This window comes from Asterias amurensis, chromosome 7, assembly GCF_032118995.1.
Source record: "Asterias amurensis chromosome 7, ASM3211899v1".
Lineage (NCBI taxonomy): Eukaryota > Metazoa > Echinodermata > Asteroidea > Forcipulatida > Asteriidae > Asterias > Asterias amurensis.
This window is the reverse complement of record NC_092654.1, coordinates 22,725,342-22,746,588: the sequence shown is the minus strand read 5'-3', so window position 1 is coordinate 22,746,588 and position 21,247 is coordinate 22,725,342. Positions and strand designations below refer to the sequence as shown.

Here is a 21,247-nt window from a genome sequence, read left to right as displayed (position 1 = left end):
ATAAAAATATTGCATCCTCTTAAGGTGATCCCTCTGCTGCCACTTTCCAGGTTGTATACAAAATTTGTGTGTGATCCCTGGCTGCATGGCAGTTGAACAAATATATAAAAAATTCTCTGTTATTGCAGTTATCTCCATTTAGGTGACCCTACGGCTACTGGTTCAGAAGCACTCCCTGAGCTCAGACGTAGATTTGATGACATCAATAACTGTCTTCAGACCATTGGATTCACTGATGTGGTAAGATCATTGCTACCTTACCCCTTGCACTGCCATCACACATGGACCTACTGCTGCCATGCTAGCCATTGTGCTCAATCAAGTTGTCCATCTTTTGTCTAAGGGCCAAGTTTCATGGCTTGTTAGGGAAACCACAGGTTGGGTCACCATTGAAAATATGTGACTTGCAAAGCCCAGTTCATACTTCCTGCGAATGCGAATGCAAAGCGAATGTGACGTGAATTTGACGTCGCAACCCTCCTTTCGCACCGATATTCGCAAGTGAGTTGAACAGAGTTTAACTGCTGCGAATTATTCGTTGCGAATTTGTGACGTCAACATGAAATTACAATTTTCCAAGTCGGTAAGTTTATTTGTTCATGAATATGGTGTAATTTGGATAAATGAATAGATCATTCCATTTAAGCACATACTCTCAAATGCAGCACTTGTGTGTTTGGAATGGTCTGCTGAGAAAAAACTATTAATGTCTTAAAAAGTGAACATAAATGCCAAGTGATGTTTGCTTTTCTGTTTTTATAGGAGATTGGATCGGTGTACAGCATCTTGGCTGGCATCGTTCATCTTGGAGAGGTAACCTTTGAGGAGGCGGAGCAATCCCACAGTGTCGACAAGAGTGTCATCACCAACACCACTGAAGTACTAAAGAGTAAGACTAAGACCAAGAATTTATCTTGTTTAGCCCCGATGTAGTTATGGCATCGATAAGAGATTGGGAAGTCTAAGCAGCGTCTTACTAATTTATGTCTCCAGACCTGTAAGCTAATTGAAAATTTACAAAGCAGGTTAAAGGCAGTGGACACTATTGGTAATTACTCAAAATAATTATTAGCATAAAACCTTACTTGAACGAGTAATGGGGAGAGGTTGATAGTATAAAACATTGTGAGAAACGGCTCCCTCTGAAGTGGAATAGTTTTCGAGAAAGAAGTAATTTTCCACGAATTTGATTAAGAGACCCCAGATTTAGAATCTGAAGGCACACAATTTCGTGTGACAAGGGTGTTTTTTCTTTCATTATTATCTCGCAACTTTGAAGACCGATTGAGCTCAAATTTTCACAGGTTTGTTATTTTATGCGTATGTTGAGATACAGCAAGTGAGAAGACTGGTCTTTGACAATAACCAATAGCGTCCAGTGTCTTTAAACAATTAGTAAGCAGATTTGTACTTATTTATGTCTTCAGGTAGTGAGCTTCTAGGCATTGAACAGGATGACCTTTCTGAGGCCATCACATCAAGCAGTGTAGTAGCCTGCGGTGAGACCATCGTCAGGCAGAACACCAAGTACCAAGCAGAGGACATCAGGGATGCTTTGTCCAAAGCTCTCTATGGCAGACTCTTCAACTGGATTGTCAATAAGATCAACACGCTGCTCAAACCCACGGAACAAGCAGGGTGAGTCATACCCAGAGGTCATACACAGAGGTCGTACCTTGAGGTTTTACTCATAGTTTATAATGTAAGGTAAAACCAAGGGGCCATACCCAGAGGTCACACCCAGAAGTCATATATAGAAGTCATATCTAGAAGTAACATCCAGGGGTCATACCCAGGGATCATACTAAGGGGTCATGCTCAGAGATCAAACCATGAGGTCATACCAAGGGGTCTTACATAGAAGGTTGTGCCTAGGGGTCATACCTTGACCTAGGGTGAGGCCACACAACTAAAAGTTTGATAGAACAATAAAAATCACAAAACTGAAGTCAATTTCAACATGGGAAAAGTTGAAATTGAAACTAAACTAACTAAATCATGACATTTAACCCCATTTTCCCTCCACTACCATTAATAATTTTTAACCTATCTACATTTTAACTTAGTTAATAGATGAGTTGATTTACCATCAAAACTTTACTACTAATATTTGTCAGTCGTTAAACAAACACGATATTATGTTAACTGCACAAGGTAGATTCATTCACAAATAACATGTTCCTCATACTGATTAATAAGCAAAGTTTTCCATGAGTTATTTTCAAATTATTATGTAGAAAAATAAACAACTATTTTCCATCTAGCTTGAAAGCTTTTTGAGAATGGGCCCACTGGTTGCCTGGAAACCACTGATTTGATTGACTGTTGAGTAGGATTGTTTTGATCAAGAGAACAAATGCACGCACTTCTCAAAATGACATTTTTCTTTAAGAAGCGATCATTTGTATTCATGTCCTTGGCTAGATATGGCTATGTCATTGCAGCCAACAGCCTTAGCCGTAGCCAAAGGCATTTGATTCAGACTTTTCTTATTACATCCTATTATTGTGAGACAAAAATGCTATGAGATTATGAACCATACTGAATGTGCATGAAGAAACTACTGATGCATTTGACTATAAGAACATACTAAAGAGAGTCTTGTCCATACAGTTTAGTTGTGAATTTTTGAAAATGTTTTCTTTCTAACTTTGTTATCTAATAAGCCATTCGCCTTATTCGTGAGTTTGCTGCCATCCTAGGTCCTAACCCTCAAAGGATGCAGAGTGTTTTTGGCACATGCATTCTCATCAAAGTAGTAAGACTGTTTTCTGCGTGCAGGGGAATCCTCATTTTCAATAGGAGACTTTCTGAGACGATAGGTGACAGCAGACTTACCGGGTAAAGCCATTGTTCTCAGAATTATGCGCATGTTCAGAACTACGTAAACAATGGAAATTTACCCAGTAAGTCTGCTGCCACCTAGCGGTGGAAAGTCTCCCATTGTTAAAGCTTTTTTGATGAATTCAAAACAGTTATAAACCGCAAGGGAAACTGACTGGGTAAATTTTGATACTTTGGGGGTTGAACAAACATTTTCCAGTTTAACGTGCAGGCGCTCAACCAACAGAGCTTTCTAGTGGTCTCCCTACCATGTCAATATCTTTGTTCGAAGGCACCAAAGCATACAAAAAAGCAAGAACGGAGTCTAGCTGTTAGTTGTGTAGCCAAACAATTTAAAAAAAATTAACTTCCAAAATGGCGAGCATGACAGACACAGTTTGTTAGACACATGGCATCCATTTGAATCCAGCGCGAATAAGGCGAATCATATTTCCACTTAACAATTCATGAACTAACCATCGGTGGCATGGCATGTTGGGGTTTCATCTCCTTCTAACCCCCTTCTCACCCAGGGAGGACGGTCAAAGGTCAATCTCCATCCTCGACATCTTCGGTTTTGAGAACTTCTCCGTCAACTCCTTTGAGCAGCTCTGTATTAACATCGCCAATGAGCAGATTCAGTTCTATTTCAACCAGCATATATTTGCTATGGAACAGGTGATGAGTTTGTAGCACTGTGAAAAGTCAAAGTCTCTCTGAATGAATATTTTTTTAAAGAAACACAGACTAATGAAAGAATAAAATAGCAGTTTGGGTTCTTTGCTTTTGAGAAGGAAAATTTGTTGGTGCAAGTGGTGCTGAGATGATTGATTATTATCTCCCTTGCACCAAGTGCTTGCAAAGCGATGTCTAAAAGTGCAATTTGAGAATACAGACTAAGTCAGTGTCCTGTCCACCTGGGCCCAATTGCACGGCTCTGCTTACCGCCGAATTCTGCGCTTACGATCACGATTCCCCGCTCACGTGCAAGCGCCAAATTTCTGCGCTAGCCTTGTAAGCGTATAGACTGCCTGGTAACGTGGAGTACACACGCGTAGAAGCCCAAATTTGCCGCTGACCAGTGAAATACGCTTGCCGTAAGCACAGAATTCCCTGCTTCCGTAAGCACAGAATTCCCTGCTTCCGTAAGCGCCGCTTCTGTGCTTACGGTAAGCAGAGCCGTGAAATCGGGCCCTGGTCTTTGGCCAGTGTTCTTCTGGCCACCAGGGCCCTATATTCATGGCTCCTGCTTACTGCCGAAGTCTGCGCTTACGATCAACATTCTCCACTTACTGTGCAATCGCCCAATTTCTGCACTAGCTTTGTATACATGAAGAATGCCTAGTAAAGTGGAATATGCAGGAGCACAAGCAAAACTTCCCTGCTAACCCGTGAAATACGCTTGATGTAAGCGCGGAATTCCCTGCTTCTGTAAGCGCAAATTTTTTGCTTACGGTAAGCAGAGCCATGAAATTGGGCCCTGGGGTAGATTTCACAAAGGTAGTCCTAACTTAGGACTAGTCCTAGGCAATGCTAAGAGATAGCACTGGTCCTAAGTTAGGACCAGTAACTCATCCTAACTGAGGACTGGTCCTATCTCTTAGCATTGCCTAGGACAAGTCCTAAGTTAGGACTACCTTTGTGAAATCCACCTCTGGTCTGTGGCCAATTGCCCATCTGTGGAGGGCAATGTTGAGTGACCACTAGGAGGGGCAAGAAGGCACCTACAGGGGAAATTACTTACAAGGAGTCAATGATTCTTTATAGTTAAAATCACATTTGAATTTTCCCTTAAACAAATCCTAACCCTTTTGCCATTTTGGCTAGAAACCTTTTTCACATGTCACTTGATCTGTTGTCATTTTCTCACTAAATAAACCATTATGTTTTGCAGTATTTACCAAAGATATACCCTCCCTTTAACACTTTGAAGTTGATTAAATAATTAACTTGATTGTTTCTTGCATCGTGATATAATTTTTATAATCGGGGAGGGAATAGTTTAGTTTGCCCAGCAATTATTCTGTTTGACAAACTTGCATGGAATTCTTGTCTCATACTTTGGCAATTATTGTCAATGTATAGCTGTCATGGCTGTTGCAAACTGTTGACCAACCAAAATAAATTTTAAAAATATTTAATGGTCTGACATTTCGACCCTAAGCAGAGAATTTCTCGAAGGCTTAAAGACTCTTCTAGCGTCAAAACGTCAGGCCATAAACTATTATTGTCAAACAAATCCGAAAACTCCAAATCAGCATGCACATTTGTTATACATGTATATGATCTTTGATACAGCATGAAGTTGTTAATGAGAAATCTTCTTCTGCATTGTGTGATATAAAAAAAAAAATGATGTTGTGACTTTTTAAAAAGCTTTATAACTAGAAGTCCCCTCGATCCTCTAAAGCTAAAGTGGCAGTCTCGGCCGATTTCCTACCTTCCACCCAAGTAATAGTTAATAAGCAGGACAGTTCTTTTCAGAACTGAGAAGTCTCCCAAATTCCGAAAGTCAACTCCGCAAGCCAAGTTCTCAAAAGAACATAATCTACCTGGCAATGAGGTACACTCATGGTGTTACCGCAAACCAAATATATAAGACCTTATGCATTGACGTCATCCAGCACCATCTTAGAGGAAAAACATTGACAAAACAATCAAGACGCACGGATTTGTACGTGCGGCGCACAGTATTGGCCAGTGAACAACCTCCTTTTGACCTCTAGGTGAGGGCGCCCTTCTGAAATGACGCCCTGTGCATAAGGTGATTGATACCTCACCATGCAATGCCTCAAGTCCCATATGTTTAATAACTTTTGTCCCATAACTTTTCTCAGGAGGAATACATTACTGAAGGTATTGATGCTGCGGTGATCAGTTACCAAGACAACCAGCCGTTGCTGGATCTCTTTCTGCAAAGACCTCTGGGAATGCTCCATCTACTCGATGAAGAAAGCTGGTTCCCACAGGCTACCGACCAAACACTTGTTGGTGAGTAACTGTCTCTGTGCTTAAAGTGGTGTTTGAAGCTTTGCATGGTGTGGAAAATAAAATAAAATTAACTAAGTATGTAGTAAACTTGCGGGTACCACCATATGTAAAATTTCCTCCAAAAGAGATTTTATACATGTATCTTTCAAGGTTGCTATTTATAGTCAATTCTTGTCTTGTCTCTGTGCTGTTCTGTTCGACAGCAAAACATTTTTTTTAAGGGATTGAACAAGAAAAATATTGACTTGTGTGGGATTTGAACCTGTGACCGTTTATGAGTCAGCGCTCTACCAACTGGGTCATAGCTCTGATGTTGGGGTTGGGTCGGGGTTGAACAAAGACAAATTTACAAGAGCAGAATTTGAACCAACAACCTCCGGATTAACGTGCCAGCGCTCTCCCATCTGAGCTATCTAGCCCCAAGTTTGGGGTCTCCCTATTTTGTAAATTTTTGTTTGGTGCCAGTCACAAGCCATACAACCAGTAACTGCCGTGTAGCCAGGATCCCACCCAAGTTTACGATACAACCTGGAAAGTGGCAGCAGAGGGATCACCTTAAGGGGATGCAACTTTTTATTTCCAATATGATAAAAAATAATTAAAATATAGAACCAACTGAGCTATCTAGCCCTATTTTTGCGATCTCTCTACATGTATTTTGTTAATAACTTTGTTTGGGAGTGCCATTTAGAAACCTTTATTTATAAATAATCTAATAAAATAAATCATATGTTTTCTTGCTTCATGTGAACAGAGAAATTCAATCAGAATATCAACGGAGCTTACTACTGTCGTTCCCCTCATGCCGGGGGATTAGATTTCGGGATACAACACTATGCTGGCAAGGTGAGGAAGCTATTAGGATTATTAACAATATTAATGGATTAACTAATCCTCTATAAGGATTGGCAAATCACAACTATATCTACATGCCCCAACTTTTTGCAAAAATAAATCATGGCAACAAATTTAATCTTAAAGTTTGTTTTGTTTTTGTGGTCGATGTTTCTACAATCAGGTGATGTATTGCGCAGACGGTTTTCTGGCTAAGAATAGAGACACTCTGGTCATGGATATCGTCTACCTCCTTCGCTCCTCCAAGATGCCACTAGCAAGACTTCTCTTTGAGCAACATCTCAACAAGACGGGTATGACCTTCTTCATTGTTTCTTTCTTAAAGTTTTGTGAAGTTGGTGCCGACACCTTGTAAACATGAGATTTGAGTGACGTCTTGAAGTGTTGTATTGTAGGTGATTGTCCGATGTTGTAAGTAGGGCTGTTTCATACCATGGGGCAGAAACAGAAAAGGCGCGGTCACCCCAACTGTGTTTGCTTCTAGGAATGAATAATGCAGATCTGTTGAAATTGAATGTACAAGTTGTTTTTTAATATGGAATGTCAGTAGGTGTGGTCAGGTATTCTGGACCTTGTCAGGTATTCTGGACCTATAGAAATGGATACACGAGCAGCATGATCTTGTATTGAATTCATGTCTCAATTGGTAGCCAGTGCAAGTCCAACATTTTAACTTTTTGGGGTTAAACTCGATTCGGTCTATCTTTAGAACTGTTCAGACACACAGAGTTGAACTCAATTGGGTTGAATCATGAGTTAAACCATTTTTAGTACTGTGTCTGAAAGACTAGTTAAAAATCGTTGATGCTGCAGGTAATTTGGCAAGTACGATGGGTCCCGTACAACGCAAGGCTCTCCATATGAAAGAGAAACAGCTCTGTCGTGCTAAGACATATGCACAAATATTCAAGGAGGTAAGTTGAAAGCCAGAAAATGAACGGGGAATATGTTATTGAAATGTTTGTTGACAACTTCTTTTTTTTGGGGGGGGGGGGGGAGGATAATGAAGTCCACGAGTAGAATTTACAAATCAATTTGATGACTGGTAATCATAAATAGTGTTTTCTGTTTTGGATATTCAAGTCATACATTTATAAAAACATTTTGGCCTCAACCTCAAGGTTTTGAAAAACTAGCTACACTTCTGCTGTTGACGCCGCCGTGCGTCCAATGACAATATTTTGTTGTCATTTGATATCTTTTGTGGGAGGTTGCTTTGTTATACCTCCATGTTGCAACAAAGTGTCTAAGCAAAACGTACCTCCCGCATAAGACCTGATGATGTAAAGTTGCTTTTCACAAATCTTTTTGAAAAGCACTTGAGAAGGTTATTCAAACGATTGGTGTTTTTTACAATTAAAAACTGTTTAATCTCATGTGAACTTCCATATCAGCAAAGATCACTTTGCCATTTTCGTTTAAGCTGCTCTTCAAGGGGAAGATTTCCGAGCTGTTTTTATTGACATCTAACACGTTTTGAAATAATCACTGTTTTCTTTGTAGGATTTTACATTCGCAGGCCACGGAACTGAGGTAGGACAAATAGATACCAACACAACGCTTAAAAACTTTGTTAGAATTTAGCCCCAAAAACTTTGTTTTCTTGCAAACGCTTCTCTTGTATGAGTTGTGGAATATTCTTGTTTCGGGGCAGCTGCTGATGCTTTAAATATGTTTACCTTCATACATGACATTGTTCTGGGTGATGAGTCTTTCTCAATCTTGTGTCTTGCTTAATTTTCTTCTTGTCCTGCTAATCTTGTTGATCTCTATGCATTCTGTTCTGCTTTTGTAGCATAATGACGATTCTACACCCAAGGTAAAAGATGCCATGCTGTATTCCTATAACTCTAGTACGGTATGCACTAATGCACTGTCCAGTCTTTTGAAATTGCCACGTTTGAATTGATGGCTATCGCTACAGCTGTGGCTATGGAAGAGGCTACGGCTTAGAGTAGATCACTTCTTCTGCCTTATTTACACAGTTTACATAAACGTTTTATAGATGTTAGTTTTTGCATCAAGGATAAAAATAACTTTTTTTACCCTTACACGATACGAATTAAGCACTGTATACTCGGTACATTCCCGAGTTTTGTGGAAAGATAATCCACAGGCAAATCACTTGGGTAGGATTCGAACCCTTGACCTTTGCAATGCTATAGCAGATGTCTTGCGCTGCGGTAGCCGCTGCTAACACATAAGATTTTTAGCCATCGAGATAGCTCGGTGGTCTAGTGGTTAGTCATCTGCTCTAGCAATGCAAAGGTCGCAGGCTCGAATCCCATGTGAGTGATTTGCTTGCGGTAAAACAAATTGTATCAATATTGTATTTTCATTCAAAAGCCTAAGCTGTAGCAAAAGTCGTTCAACTTGGACATGGCAGTTTCTGGCTAGGAGGGGAAAGTTTGGGGGGATGTTTTTGTACTTCACAAATAACGTTTTTTCGGTTATTTATTGCTATCTGTTAAACGTGCTTGAATTTCAGTTTGAAAGCAAGATGGTTGTTTTCCATTAATTTTGTGGTTACTTAATTTTTAAAATTTCTATGCAGCTTTTAAATATTATATTTTGCTTCATAAGCAGTTTCCATATAAGCAAAATAGCGTTAATGGACGACTAGTTCTCATCATTAGAGCAACTCAAAATTATGTTTTGTTTTTTCAATGTTAATTTTTCATTTTGTGAATCATTTCTCTTGCTTTCTTTGTTTTAAATCTTCACTCATTGCACATTTATTTGAACCATTGTTATATTTTGCGAAAATATTACCCCATACTAACTTTGAAAAAAAATAAAAATAAAAATAAATCATTTTTTGTTCAGAAAGATCAGTCTTTTTATCTTAGATTTTGGTTTTGTTTTATCAATAAGTTACCATACCTATAATTGTGGTCACATTTTACAAAAATCCAAAAGTAAAACAAAATTAATCTGTTTTCTCAGAACATGGAAAAAAGGAACATAAATACCTGTACTTATTGGACGATTGGAGATCTTGATTCTCCGCAATCCATAATGTGACCAAATATTAAGATAATTTGTTTTTACCCAATTTCCAATTTAGGCTACGAGCGGGAACATGGCTAAGAACAGGCAGACTGTGGCATCCTATTTTAGGGTATGTATTACCATAGTTACTTGTTTTGTATACATTTTTTTCATATACTAGTTTTGTGCACAATTTAAGAAAGTATTTAACTTTCAAAAGTGAATTTGAGCAGATTTGTGATATTCTTTTAAAAAGTCTGATATTCAAAGTTTGTTTTGCCCTTATAAACTATTATTCTAAATTGTTTGTTAAAGACACTGGACATGTTTGGTAATTGTCAAAGACCAGTCTTCTCACTTGGTGTATCTCAACATATGTATAAAATAACCAACCTGTGAAAATTTGAGCTTGATTGGTCGTCTAAGTTGCGAGATAATAATGAAGGAAAAAACACCCTTGTCACACGAAGTTGTGAGCTTTCAGATGCTTGATTTCGAGACCTCAAATTCCAAATCTAAGGTCTCGAAATCAAATTCGTGGAAAATAACTTCTTTCTCGAAAACTACGTCACTTCAGAGGGAGCTGTTTCTCACAATGTTTTATACTATCAACCTCGCCCCATTACTCATCACCAAGTGAGGTTTTATGCTGATAATTATTTGGAGTAATTACCAATAGTGTCCACTGCCTTTAAAGCCAGTGCCACGTGTACATGTAGGTCAGCCCTTGTTCTCAAGAAAATGTCACCACTTTTTTCCATGGACCAAACATGCATCATTTGAGGAATTTTTTTGGGTAACTTGAATCTAAGCGAAGCAGGGAGGCTGTTTAATCTGGTGCCGTTTGGTAATTTGAGAAGAATGAGGCCATTTTGAATTAGCGGCTGCAGCTGTGGCTCCTGCTCTCATCTCGCTAATGATGTGGATGGGTCTAACATTCTACTGAAAGAACTGTGACAGTTTTTTTTGCTGTTTTCTCAGCAACTACACACCGTATTCAGCTAAAACTTTTACATGTAGATGTGAAATTGATTGTATCTTTCTTAAAAACATTGCCTATAAATCAGAAATGCGTTGAGAAAACACAATCGCTAACCCTAACTTTAATCGCTGTTACAGTATTCCCTTCGAGAGCTCTTGTTCAAGATGATATCCAGCCAGCCCCACTTTGTCCGATGTATCAAACCCAACAATGACAGGGTACCAGGCCAGTTTGACGAGGAGAAGGTACTAACGCAGCTTAATTACACCGGTGTCCTTGAGACTACTCGCATAAGGAGGCAGGGTTACTCGCATCGAATCCCCTTCCAGGAGTTTGCCAAGAGGTTTGTTTAAAAAAAAAAAAAAATTAAATATTACAAGGTTAATTTTGTTATAATTTGGTGTTACCCTTAAAGAGATGTACTGCATACTCAGTACTTTCCCGAGTTCCGTGAAAAAAATTCACTGGCATATCACTCGTGAACGGGGATCGAACCCACACTCTGATGACTCGACCATAAGAACTTGGGTTTTGATTTATAACTTGAACTTCTTCAAATCTATTAATCCTTGTTGCAGTACCCGCTGCTATCACATGTAGTTCAAATTCCCTCCAGACACAGGGTTAGCTCGTGGTCTAGCAGTAAGACATCTGCTCTAGCAATGCAAAGGTCATGGGTTCGAATCCCACCCATTTGCCTGTGGATTATTTTTTAATAATAATATTTAAAAAATCCATAATGCAATCTTTTTGTATTCAAAGTACTTTATTTGCACTCCATGATTTTGTCTCCAGGTACAAGCAGGTAGCCTTCCCGATGACCAATGAGGTGGAGTTGACCTCAAGTACATGTGAGGTCATACTCAAATCATGTGACCTCACTGACTGGTTGCTAGGCAACACTAAGGTAAGGTTGCTAGGCAACAATAAGTAATAAGTAAAATACAAAATGTGAATCTTGTCTGGTACAATGACTTGTTTAGTAACAAGTTACCGCTTAAATGTGAATCCCTCAGACTATAGGGATGGTTGCTACATCAAATTCGGTGCAAGCTTTCGTAGACATGTAGTTAAGGAAATACCCGTAAACAAATTTTGACTCAATTGGTCGTTGAAATTGCACGAGAATAATGAAAGAAAAAACATCCTTGTTGCACAAATTTGTGTGCTTTCAGATTAAAAATAAAAAGGCTTCAGACCTGAAGGCTTTTTGAGTGAGAAAATACCCCTTTCTCAAAAACTATGTTACTTCAGAGAGAGCCGACTCTCAAAATCATTCATACTGTCAACAGCTCTCCATTGCTTGTTACCATGTAAGTTTTTGTGCCACAATTATTTGAGTAATTATCAATAGTGTCCAGTGCCTTAAAGCCATTGGACCCTTTCGGTACAAAAAAAAAAAAAAAGTTCACAGGTTTACAAATAACTTACAGGGTTTACAGAAGGTAGTGGTGAAAGACTTTTCTTGAAATGTCATTCCATGAAATGCTTTACTTTTTGAGAAAACAGTAAAACAATATCAATTCACGTTGTCGAGAATTACGGATTTATTTTAAACACATGTCATGACACGGCGAAACGCGCGGATACGAGGGTGGGTTTTCCCGTTATTTTCTCCCGACTCCGATGACTGATTAAGCCCAAATTTTCACAGGTTTGTTTTTTGATATAGAAGTTGTGATACACGTTGTGTGGGCCTTGGACAATACTGTTTACCGAAAGGGTCCAATGGCGTTAATACACCTTCGTGTAAGAGTAAAGACCAGTTGTATAATCTTTCTTTTTGTCCTGTGTAGGTATTCTTGAAGTATTATCACATCGAGTCACTGGATCGACTCCTTGAGAAACACCACCAGTTGGCGAACCTCGTTCAGGCCATCATCAAAGGCTGGCTAGCCAAGGCCAGATACAAAAAGCTGCTGGCACAGAGAAGGAATGGTGCTATTGTCATTCAAAAAAGTAAGAAGCAGATAGTTTTATTATCTTTAAAATGTTGGTTGGGTGATGGGAAGTTTTGGGAGATAGGAAGAAGAAAGTTCTGTGTTTGTGACAGTTGCCATCAAATTTAATTACTGGTGGTTAATTCATCAGAGTGTGGGTCTGGGTCACGGTGGTGACACTTGTGTCCTTGAGCAAGATACTTGAGGTTGATGTGTATGAAAAAGCCTTCGGTTGCCCAAGTTGTATACTCCCAGGGAGCTGAGAAAGATTAAAGGAATGTTATTGGCACAAAGACCAGGGCACTAATGTTCAGTGCATTGATAAGGTTATTGTGAAATGCGCTATATAAGAACTTGTTATTATTACTATTATTATTATTAGATATACTAAATAATGAATAGGGTAGATGGCCTTAGCTTTCGATCCAAACCGGACCTTCTTCAGAGGCATAAAATAAGTACAAACAAATACATATCCATTTATAGAAAAAGAGAGGGGAAAGGGATTAAGGGAAATTGCGTTACTGCAAAACGAATATACATAGTTTAGTTTTTATGAACATTCTGATGGAATTTGTTCTCCCAATTATGCAGGGGTACGAGGCTGGGTTGCCAAGAAGAAATACAATGAGGTCAAGCTGAGACGATTAAAGGCAGCCATCATGCTACAGAGAGGTAAATATATCAGGCTTTTTGAGGATGAGGATAGCTGAGAATGAGGAGGGGCAAAGCAAGGGAGAAGATGGAAGGGGGGGGGGGCAATGCATGTCATGTATGAGAGTATTCTGAAAGGTGTGTATCTTTAAGGCCTGTCTACAGAGGAGTAAGCCAAGGAATTGATCTTAATTGTCAAGTAAAACAAAACTAGGTGCAAATTAAAGGATTTTCGTTTTAAATTTCAAGAAATAGCCAGTGGCCCGGAATTTCTACCCTAGCAGCCTCTTTCTTGCGAAAGCGAAATGGTGAAAAAAAAAAAAAAAACATGTCTGAATTGGCCGCTACATTTACGGCTACGGCAACACCCTTAGCAATAGTCAAAGCCAATGCTGTAGCCGCACTTTCAAAAGTTTTTTTGTTTTTAAACCTCTTGAGAGACCAGTCTTCTCAAAGTATCTCAAAATATGCATAAAATAACAAACCTGTGAAAATTTGAGCTCAATTGGTCATTGAAGTTGTGGGATAATAATGAAAGAAAAACACCCTTGTCACACGAAGTTGTGTGCTTTCAGATGCTTGATTTCGAGGCCTCAAAATCTAATTCTGAGGTCTAGAAACCAAATTTGTAGAAAATTACTTCTTTCTCAAACTACGAAAACTACGTCATTTCAGAGGGAGCCGTTTCTCACAATGTTTTATGTTATCAACATCTCCCCATTACTCCTTACCAAGTAAGGTTTTGTGCTAATAATTATTTTGAGTAATTACCAATAGTGTCCACTGGCTAAGACCAGTTTAAAACCCAAAAGGTAAAACAACCATAACAGGAAAGGTGATACTTTTTTCATTAAAAATACCCAGGCAGATAAGATGAGATGTTTGAGTTCTGCTCTTATTCCGTTCCTCTCAAGGTTTAAGGAGGCACTTGAGACGTGTGAGGAAACGGAAGGAGCTCGCTGAGAAACGAGAGAAGTCGGCAGTTTCCATCCAGGCTTGGTACCGAGGCGGCAAGACGAGACAGAAACTAGGAGAGGAGAGGAAGTACATGACGAATGTTGTGAGATCACAAGCAGGTTAGTGTTTTCATAGAGGTAGAATTCGAACCACCATCAAAACCTTGGGCCCCAACTTCACAGAGCTGCTTAAGCAGAAAATATTGGTTAATAAGTGTCTGCTAAGCAGAATTAAGCAGGGTTCCAGTCACAAATTGTATATGTGACATGGTAGTTTGGCTGGTAACATTATTACGGTAAGCATAATGTTGTGCTTGGCTACTTTTTGTGCTTAATTAAGCAGCTTTGTGAAATTGGTCCCAGGTTTGAATCTAATTGAGGTAGTCTTTGATTTAGTATGATGAGATAATTTTTAAGAAATGTTTTTTTTTCTGGAATGGTTGTTTCTGCATGAGGGCGAATGAATGCAAGAGTTAAGTGGCTTAATCCCTCTGAATCCCTCTGAATCTCCCTTAATCCCTTTTAATCCCAGTCCCTGATAAACCATCTTTACATCGATCTTTCGTTCACTCTTCCACAAGCAACAGGAGATTAAGAAATGAAATGTTTTTAGTCCCCTTTGTTGGATGAAGTTGTAGCCAGATAGCCCATCGTCTCTTGGTGTTTTTAAGACCAGAACGGACCCTCAGATTGTAAACTCATCCATGATATTCTTCCTACTTTAGTCTTGTTTCCAATCTTTTTGCCGAAAAAATTATATTAAAACATGCAGAACCTGTCAAAAAATTGATCCTACTTGTTTCCAAAATTTGACAATCTACATTATTTCTGATTTATGAGCAAAAGTACATGAAGTAAGTTTTTAGGGACCTTGTATTTAAACTTTATAGCTGCTCACTTTTCCCCCAGATTCTGGTTAATTCCATGAATAATGACCCATACAGACGAAGATACATTTCCTTCCCTCTGTTTTCACAAGTCATGTACAGAATACCAAACTTATTTTCTAGAAACTGGGACGGGTCAAAAACATAATTGTTCTCCTTTCGAAGCTAACCATTTTATGCCTATGGTGATTGACTTTCATCTATTTTAAAATTGTGTTTATTAAGAGTTGACATCAATGTAAGGATGGTGCATATTGATACTTATTAATATCAAGGTCAAAGTTCATGAAGCTAGTAAGCATAACAAAATTTGCTAAGCATATTTCTCATCTAGCTAGAATTAACAGGGCACCGGTCACAATGATGTAAACTTCATTGCATTTGAGCTGTTAACCTGCTGAGCAACATTTTGTGTGCTTTAGCAATTGGTTTGTGCTTACATGCTTTTTTATGAACTTTGGTCTTGGTTTGCATGACAAGATTTGATTTCTGTTTTAGTTTAGTCTGCTCATTTGAAGCCATACTATATGTATGAAGAAGTCAGGGAATACTGTTGACTTCTAATAACATATATATCACATATATCTTCAGTTTGGGATTTAACAAAGCACTCACAGATCTTATGTCAAGTTATTGATTTCATTATAGTTACTTATATTGTGACATTAGGATTAATAAACTTTGGGATTATATTTTAGCTCTTTGTGGAATCAATCCCTCGGAAATCACTATAAGATGTGTGATTCTGAAAACTATTATTTTTTGGCACATATTCTTGCCAAAAGTATTTTTCTGTAAATGTACAATATATCAATAGCTGAACAGCATTCTTTAAGATTCTTACACGCAGTAGGATTGGAGCTGGTATAAAATTCTTTTACTAGCTCCTAAGAGTTGAATTGTCAAAATCGGTGTGTGTATTTTTTCCTTTTTTCAGACATGAGTATTGATTGTAACTAGCATTTGCTATAAAATATAAGCCATGGTCACTGGTTTTGGATATGGTGTAGAAGTGACAGTATAGACCTTTATCACGGTGTGGCCATCTTGATTTTACTCCATTCCAACTCATTGTAACCAAACTGAGGCTGGACGAAATATTAGTCTGGTGCCATGCGCAATGAATGTTAGCATACATTAATGTTATGGAAACAGGGAACATGACCAAGATGGTGACAGAGTGATAAGGTCTATAGTAACCCATAAGTCAGACTTGTTCATCATACAGAGACAGCAGTATCATTTTCATCAATGCTGCCCTCGCTTGACATTTTTTATTTAGTTGAATGAAGATTTGAGGCTCTTGACAAGATAATAGCAGGCAGATATACCAAGTAAACATTACAGTTCACTGAGAGAACAGGTGGATTTGACAACAAAATAATATTTCTTAATGCTTTCGTCGTCCAGCACCAACTTTAGACAATCAAGCTTTGGAATGAAATTTTTGACTTATTACTATTATTTTTTTATATAATAATCTAATTGAATGTGACTTTTATTTCCATTGGTGCAAACAAAAGAAGAGTAAACAAATACAGAACAAGTATGTAAATGAAAGATAATCAAAAACCGATTCAGAAAACCCCAAAATATTAATAAAGAAATTTAATAACAGCCAATCAGTTTTGGTGCAAAAGGAGGCTTGTATTGAAGTGCCTATAAACCAACACAAGTTACAGCAAAAGTAGAAACAAAAGTCGTACGAAAATATGTTAAAAAATGTTCAACCCAAAATGTTCATAACCCAGTCTGTTTTCCTTGTGGTTTAATTTTGTAAAAAAAAAAAAAAAACGTTTAACAAAACAGTAAAAAGTATTTACTGGAACTACATCACATCTTTAAAGGAACACGTTGCCTTTGATTGGTCGTGTTGGTCTCTGAAAAGTGTTTTACACTGTTTGTTATAAAATGTATATGGTTAGAAAGATGATTTAAAAGTAGAATACAATGATCCACACAAATTTGCCTCGAAACTGCGTGGTTTTCCTTTTACTTTGCGAACTAACACGGTCGGCCATTTATGGGAATTTGACTCCCATAAATGGCCGACCGTGTTAGTCAACGAGGTAAAAGGAAAACCACGCAATTTTGAGTGATACTTGTGTGTGTCATTATATTCTACTTTTAAAATATCTTTCTAACCATATGCATTTTATAACAAACGGTTACAAACGCTTTTCAAAGACCAACTCGACCGATCCAAGGCAACATATTCCTTTAATATCTGAATCCTTATAATTAGACCAACATGTCTCAAACTCTTCAGTCTCCTGACGATGACTAGAGGAAGCTAGTCGAAAACTTGAGACCAAATAAGAACTCACTCCATGGCAGTAACGTTAAAAACAAGAAGTCCCCTGGATCCACTGAGCAAAAGTAGTTAGTAGTCCTGGTCGATGTCCTACCTTCCACCCAGTAATTAAAAAGCAAAACATTTCTTTTCAGAACTAAAAAGTCTCCTGAATTCCGAAATCTACTTCCCGGCAGTAGAATAAAAAGCAAAACATAATTCCCAAAGAACAAAATCTACACAGCCATGGAAATATACACATGGTGTTATCGCAAACACATCTCAAAGATCTGTTTATACACAAGGCCGCTGGTTTATCCTTCAGCATTACTGTGGATAATACATATAAATTCAAGATTTTCCAGGAAGTGTTAAAGGGAAGGTATTCGTTGTGTACTTGGTTAGAAATACAGCAGCTAATAAGTAGCTTTGGATAGTATAAAGCATTTTGTGATTCATTTTACTTCAAAGTACTGTGGTTGCGGAAAAAGGTGATAATTTTTTTATCCCCATAAACTTGGATCTGAGAAACATTAACATCAGAAATGTGTCTCAGATTGTGTATTCCAATTACAAATTATTCTTCCGGCATGGACTTAGCCACTCTAGATTTTTGGCAATATCTCAAAACGTTACCACCCTTCGAAATGAAATGTTCACAGGTTAGATTCATGGTATAAATATCTACATTTACATGGGACTGAAACAACCAAATGGTTCCAAAAAAAAACAACGGTATAGACCTTTATCACACTGTCACCATCTTGGTCATGTTCCCTGTTGCCAATAACAGTAATGAATGCTAACATTCATTGCGCATGGCACCAGACTATTATTTCATCCAGCCTCAGTTTGGTCACATTGAGTTGGAATGGAGTAAGATCAAGATGACCACACCGTGATAAAGGTCTATACATTCCCTTTAAAGGCTCAGTTCGCCGGAACTGACGGGTCACTTTAATCCAGATGGACATAAATTGTTTTAGAGACCGTCGTTTCATTAAATCAACTCTGTGCACTGACCATGGCCTTAAAATAAATTCACCAACCTGGTGATCCCACATACAAACACACACACACAGCCACAATATTGATTTATTTTATTTTATGCAATCTCTGGAAATGTTTCCTGGCATCTTGGCCCATTACTGGATGGATGCAGAGCGACTGAAATGAAGTGAATATTATCCAAGGATTTGTCTGACCCTAAAAAATGCATTAGATTTTATTTATGGTTAGGGGAGTTGATGTGCGTTTTGTTTAATGTTCTTGAGTCATCTGTTGCAATCCTTGGATGAAAATAAAAATTAAAGGGACCATTCAGAATGATTAATGGTAAAGTATACCTAAGATTAAATGTAGATGTACACAATCAAACCAACCTCTGAACATTTCATTTCAAAACGTTTTTTTTAAAGATATCGCCAAAAATCTGGAGCGATTATTCTTTCCAGGCAGGAAGAATAATTCCTTATATAGGTATGAACAATCTGAGAAGCAGGGTCAATGACGCTTTTGGGGCATAAAAACTCATCTATTTTTTTCTTCAAATTACCTTAATTGTAACTTTGAAGTGCAATGTTTCTCAAACTGCCTTGTACTACAGGTTTTTGTTACTATAGGTAATTACCTAAAATAGTTATTAGCATAAAACCTTACTTGGTAACAAGTAATGGGGAGAGGTTGATAGCATAAAACATTGTGAGAAACGGCTCCCTCTGAAATTACCTTGTTTTCGAGAAAGAAGTGTTTTTCCACGAATTTGATTTTGAGACCTCAGAATTAGATTTTGAGGTCTCGAAATCAAGCATGTGAAAGCACACAACTTTGCGTGACAAGGGTGTTTTTTCTTTCATTATTATCTTGCAACTTCGACGACCGATTGAGCTAAAATTTTCACAGGTTTGTTATTTTATGTATATGTTGAGATACACCAAGTTAAACTTAGTGAAGGAACTTGTGAAGGAACAAAAATGTCATACTTTAAATGACCCCTGCTATTGGAATATGTGTGAGGCTTGTATGGTGTGTTTACCTAGATATCTCTTATGACCAGCAGATAGATGATTGCAAGTTAAAGGCCATTGCATACATTAAAGTGTATTGTTTTATAATGCTGATCGAAAAACAGCCATTATTGCAGGTAGGGAGAGCTGTTAGTTAAAGTCATTCTTGTGATCAGTAGTTTTGGAAAGGTTTGTGGTAACACTATGTAATGACTATCTTTAATGAGTTGGGGTGGTTCTGAAAAGAACCATTGGTTTCAACTCAATGTTTCGATAATAGTATGCTCTGATTGTCTTCTGGAGAAAGTGTTGTTATTCAGTACAAGTATTCCGATAAATGCTATGGTGTAAAGTAATCAAATTATGTTTAGAGAAGTAAGTGTAATGCATTTATTGGATTTATGAAAAAATGCTCTCAGTGAAGGAAAATCGGTTAGGGGGCTTTTAATTGTAAATGTAAAGCCGATTTGTGAAGTTTCAGCTGTTCTGTACTTTCCTAAATTGATGAAGATTTGTTGACGACATCGTCGGATGCACTTAGAAATACACTGGAGACATCTGGAGATGCTGTGACCTTGAAGACAGATACAAGAGCAACCTCCTCAGGAGACGACAGGACAAGAGGGGAAGCTTCTTCCGATGTCCCAGAGGTATCGGGCAAGAGTACGGATTCATCGTCGTCCCTGCGCCGTGAAATCGGTGAGCATCCTGCGTTGAATTGTCCAACGGTCGTTGATGAGGAGACTCCCGACAGAGACTCCTCAGAGATCTTAATGGCCGCTGCTGATGGAACGGATAAGAGACACTCAGAGATGCCCAGTCAGACGCAGGGTTCCCCAGGGGGCAGTGCTGGGTCCTCTAAACACGATTCAATGGGGAATAATGTGCACTTGGATGCCCACTCACAAGGCGATTTAGAAGAGAATAGACACCGCAAGAGGGAGGTACTTTCCGCTGAGCAGAGTGCGGTCAAGATCCAAGCAGGTTTGACCGATATTGTGGTGTTGTTGTTTGGTAACATAATAGATGGTTCTTCTTGTCGACATTTGTAGGATGTAGAGGTTTTTAATTTTTGCATGTTCATTGTCATGTGACTGTGGCATGGTTTGATGTAGTAGTGTCGTATAGATTCCTTTTTAAGTTGTGTAATGCGTGTCACACATCATTGTACCGTACTGTGCTCGTGGGTATCAAAGCATGTTGATGTATTCCTTTATAACGTACCAATATTTATGTAAATTATTAAGTATTCATTTTCATTGTGAACTTTTGACTTAACTCCTTCAATCTCTAGCCATGTTTTATTAGCATCGAAGCCTTGAACATCTTATTGCACACACTACATCTTAGGGAATAGGTTGTGTGGATAATGATTACTAGGGCACCATATATGTAGTACACAAACATTAAATCATAGTTGTTAATGCAGTAAGCAAGTTTAAATTTGGTTGTCTTGAAACTATGGGGCAGCATTTGGGGGGGGGGGGGTGATTATGCGTTGCAGTGATTAATGATTAATCAACTTTTGGATTGAAGCAAGGGCTTGATTAGGCTATGGCTTCATTTGGTTGTGGCTTTTTGGCTTCCAGTTGCCCAATGCATTAAATTCTGTACACAGGTCCACACATATAAATCCCTCAATCACTGTGCCTCGGATTATCTCTCCTCTCTCCTTTCACTCCAGACATCCTCTTACTCTCTTTGCTCTTCTACTGGTAAATCCCTTTCAGTTCACAAAACCCATAAACTTGCAAGTGGCAGGGCATTTTCAATTGCTGCTCCCTGGCTATGGAACTCCTTACCTACCCTAACCAGAAGCCTAAACAGTGTCACAGCCTTCAAACGTGCTCTCCAAACACACCTTTTTCC

General features: G+C 38.4%; 1 protein-coding gene across 4 annotated transcripts in view; it reads left to right on the top strand.

The window, feature by feature from the left end:
• The window catches only part of LOC139939443 (myosin-IIIb-like), a 71,468-nt gene that overhangs the window by 30,284 nt on the left and 19,937 nt on the right, over positions 1 to 21,247 (top strand). Inside the window, exons 17-32 of one of the 4 annotated variants that reach the window (XM_071935365.1) lie at positions 129 to 240; positions 763 to 889; positions 1,428 to 1,638; positions 3,357 to 3,501; positions 5,661 to 5,814; positions 6,569 to 6,660; positions 6,833 to 6,962; positions 7,483 to 7,583; positions 8,465 to 8,488; positions 9,737 to 9,790; positions 10,780 to 10,985; positions 11,438 to 11,549; positions 12,439 to 12,601; positions 13,177 to 13,257; positions 14,151 to 14,312; positions 19,889 to 20,362. In XM_071935365.1, coding sequence (XP_071791466.1) covers positions 129 to 240; positions 763 to 889; positions 1,428 to 1,638; positions 3,357 to 3,501; positions 5,661 to 5,814; positions 6,569 to 6,660; positions 6,833 to 6,962; positions 7,483 to 7,583; positions 8,465 to 8,488; positions 9,737 to 9,790; positions 10,780 to 10,985; positions 11,438 to 11,549; positions 12,439 to 12,601; positions 13,177 to 13,257; positions 14,151 to 14,312; positions 19,889 to 20,362 — 2,348 coding nt within the window. Of the gene's footprint in view, positions 1 to 128; positions 241 to 762; positions 890 to 1,427; positions 1,639 to 3,356; positions 3,502 to 5,660; positions 5,815 to 6,568; positions 6,661 to 6,832; positions 6,963 to 7,482; positions 7,584 to 8,172; positions 8,203 to 8,464; positions 8,528 to 9,736; positions 9,791 to 10,779; positions 10,986 to 11,437; positions 11,550 to 12,438; positions 12,602 to 13,176; positions 13,258 to 14,150; positions 14,313 to 19,888; positions 20,363 to 21,247 lie in introns of all 4 variants that reach the window. The other 3 variants (XM_071935363.1, XM_071935364.1, XM_071935366.1) reach the window with 3 other exon arrangements.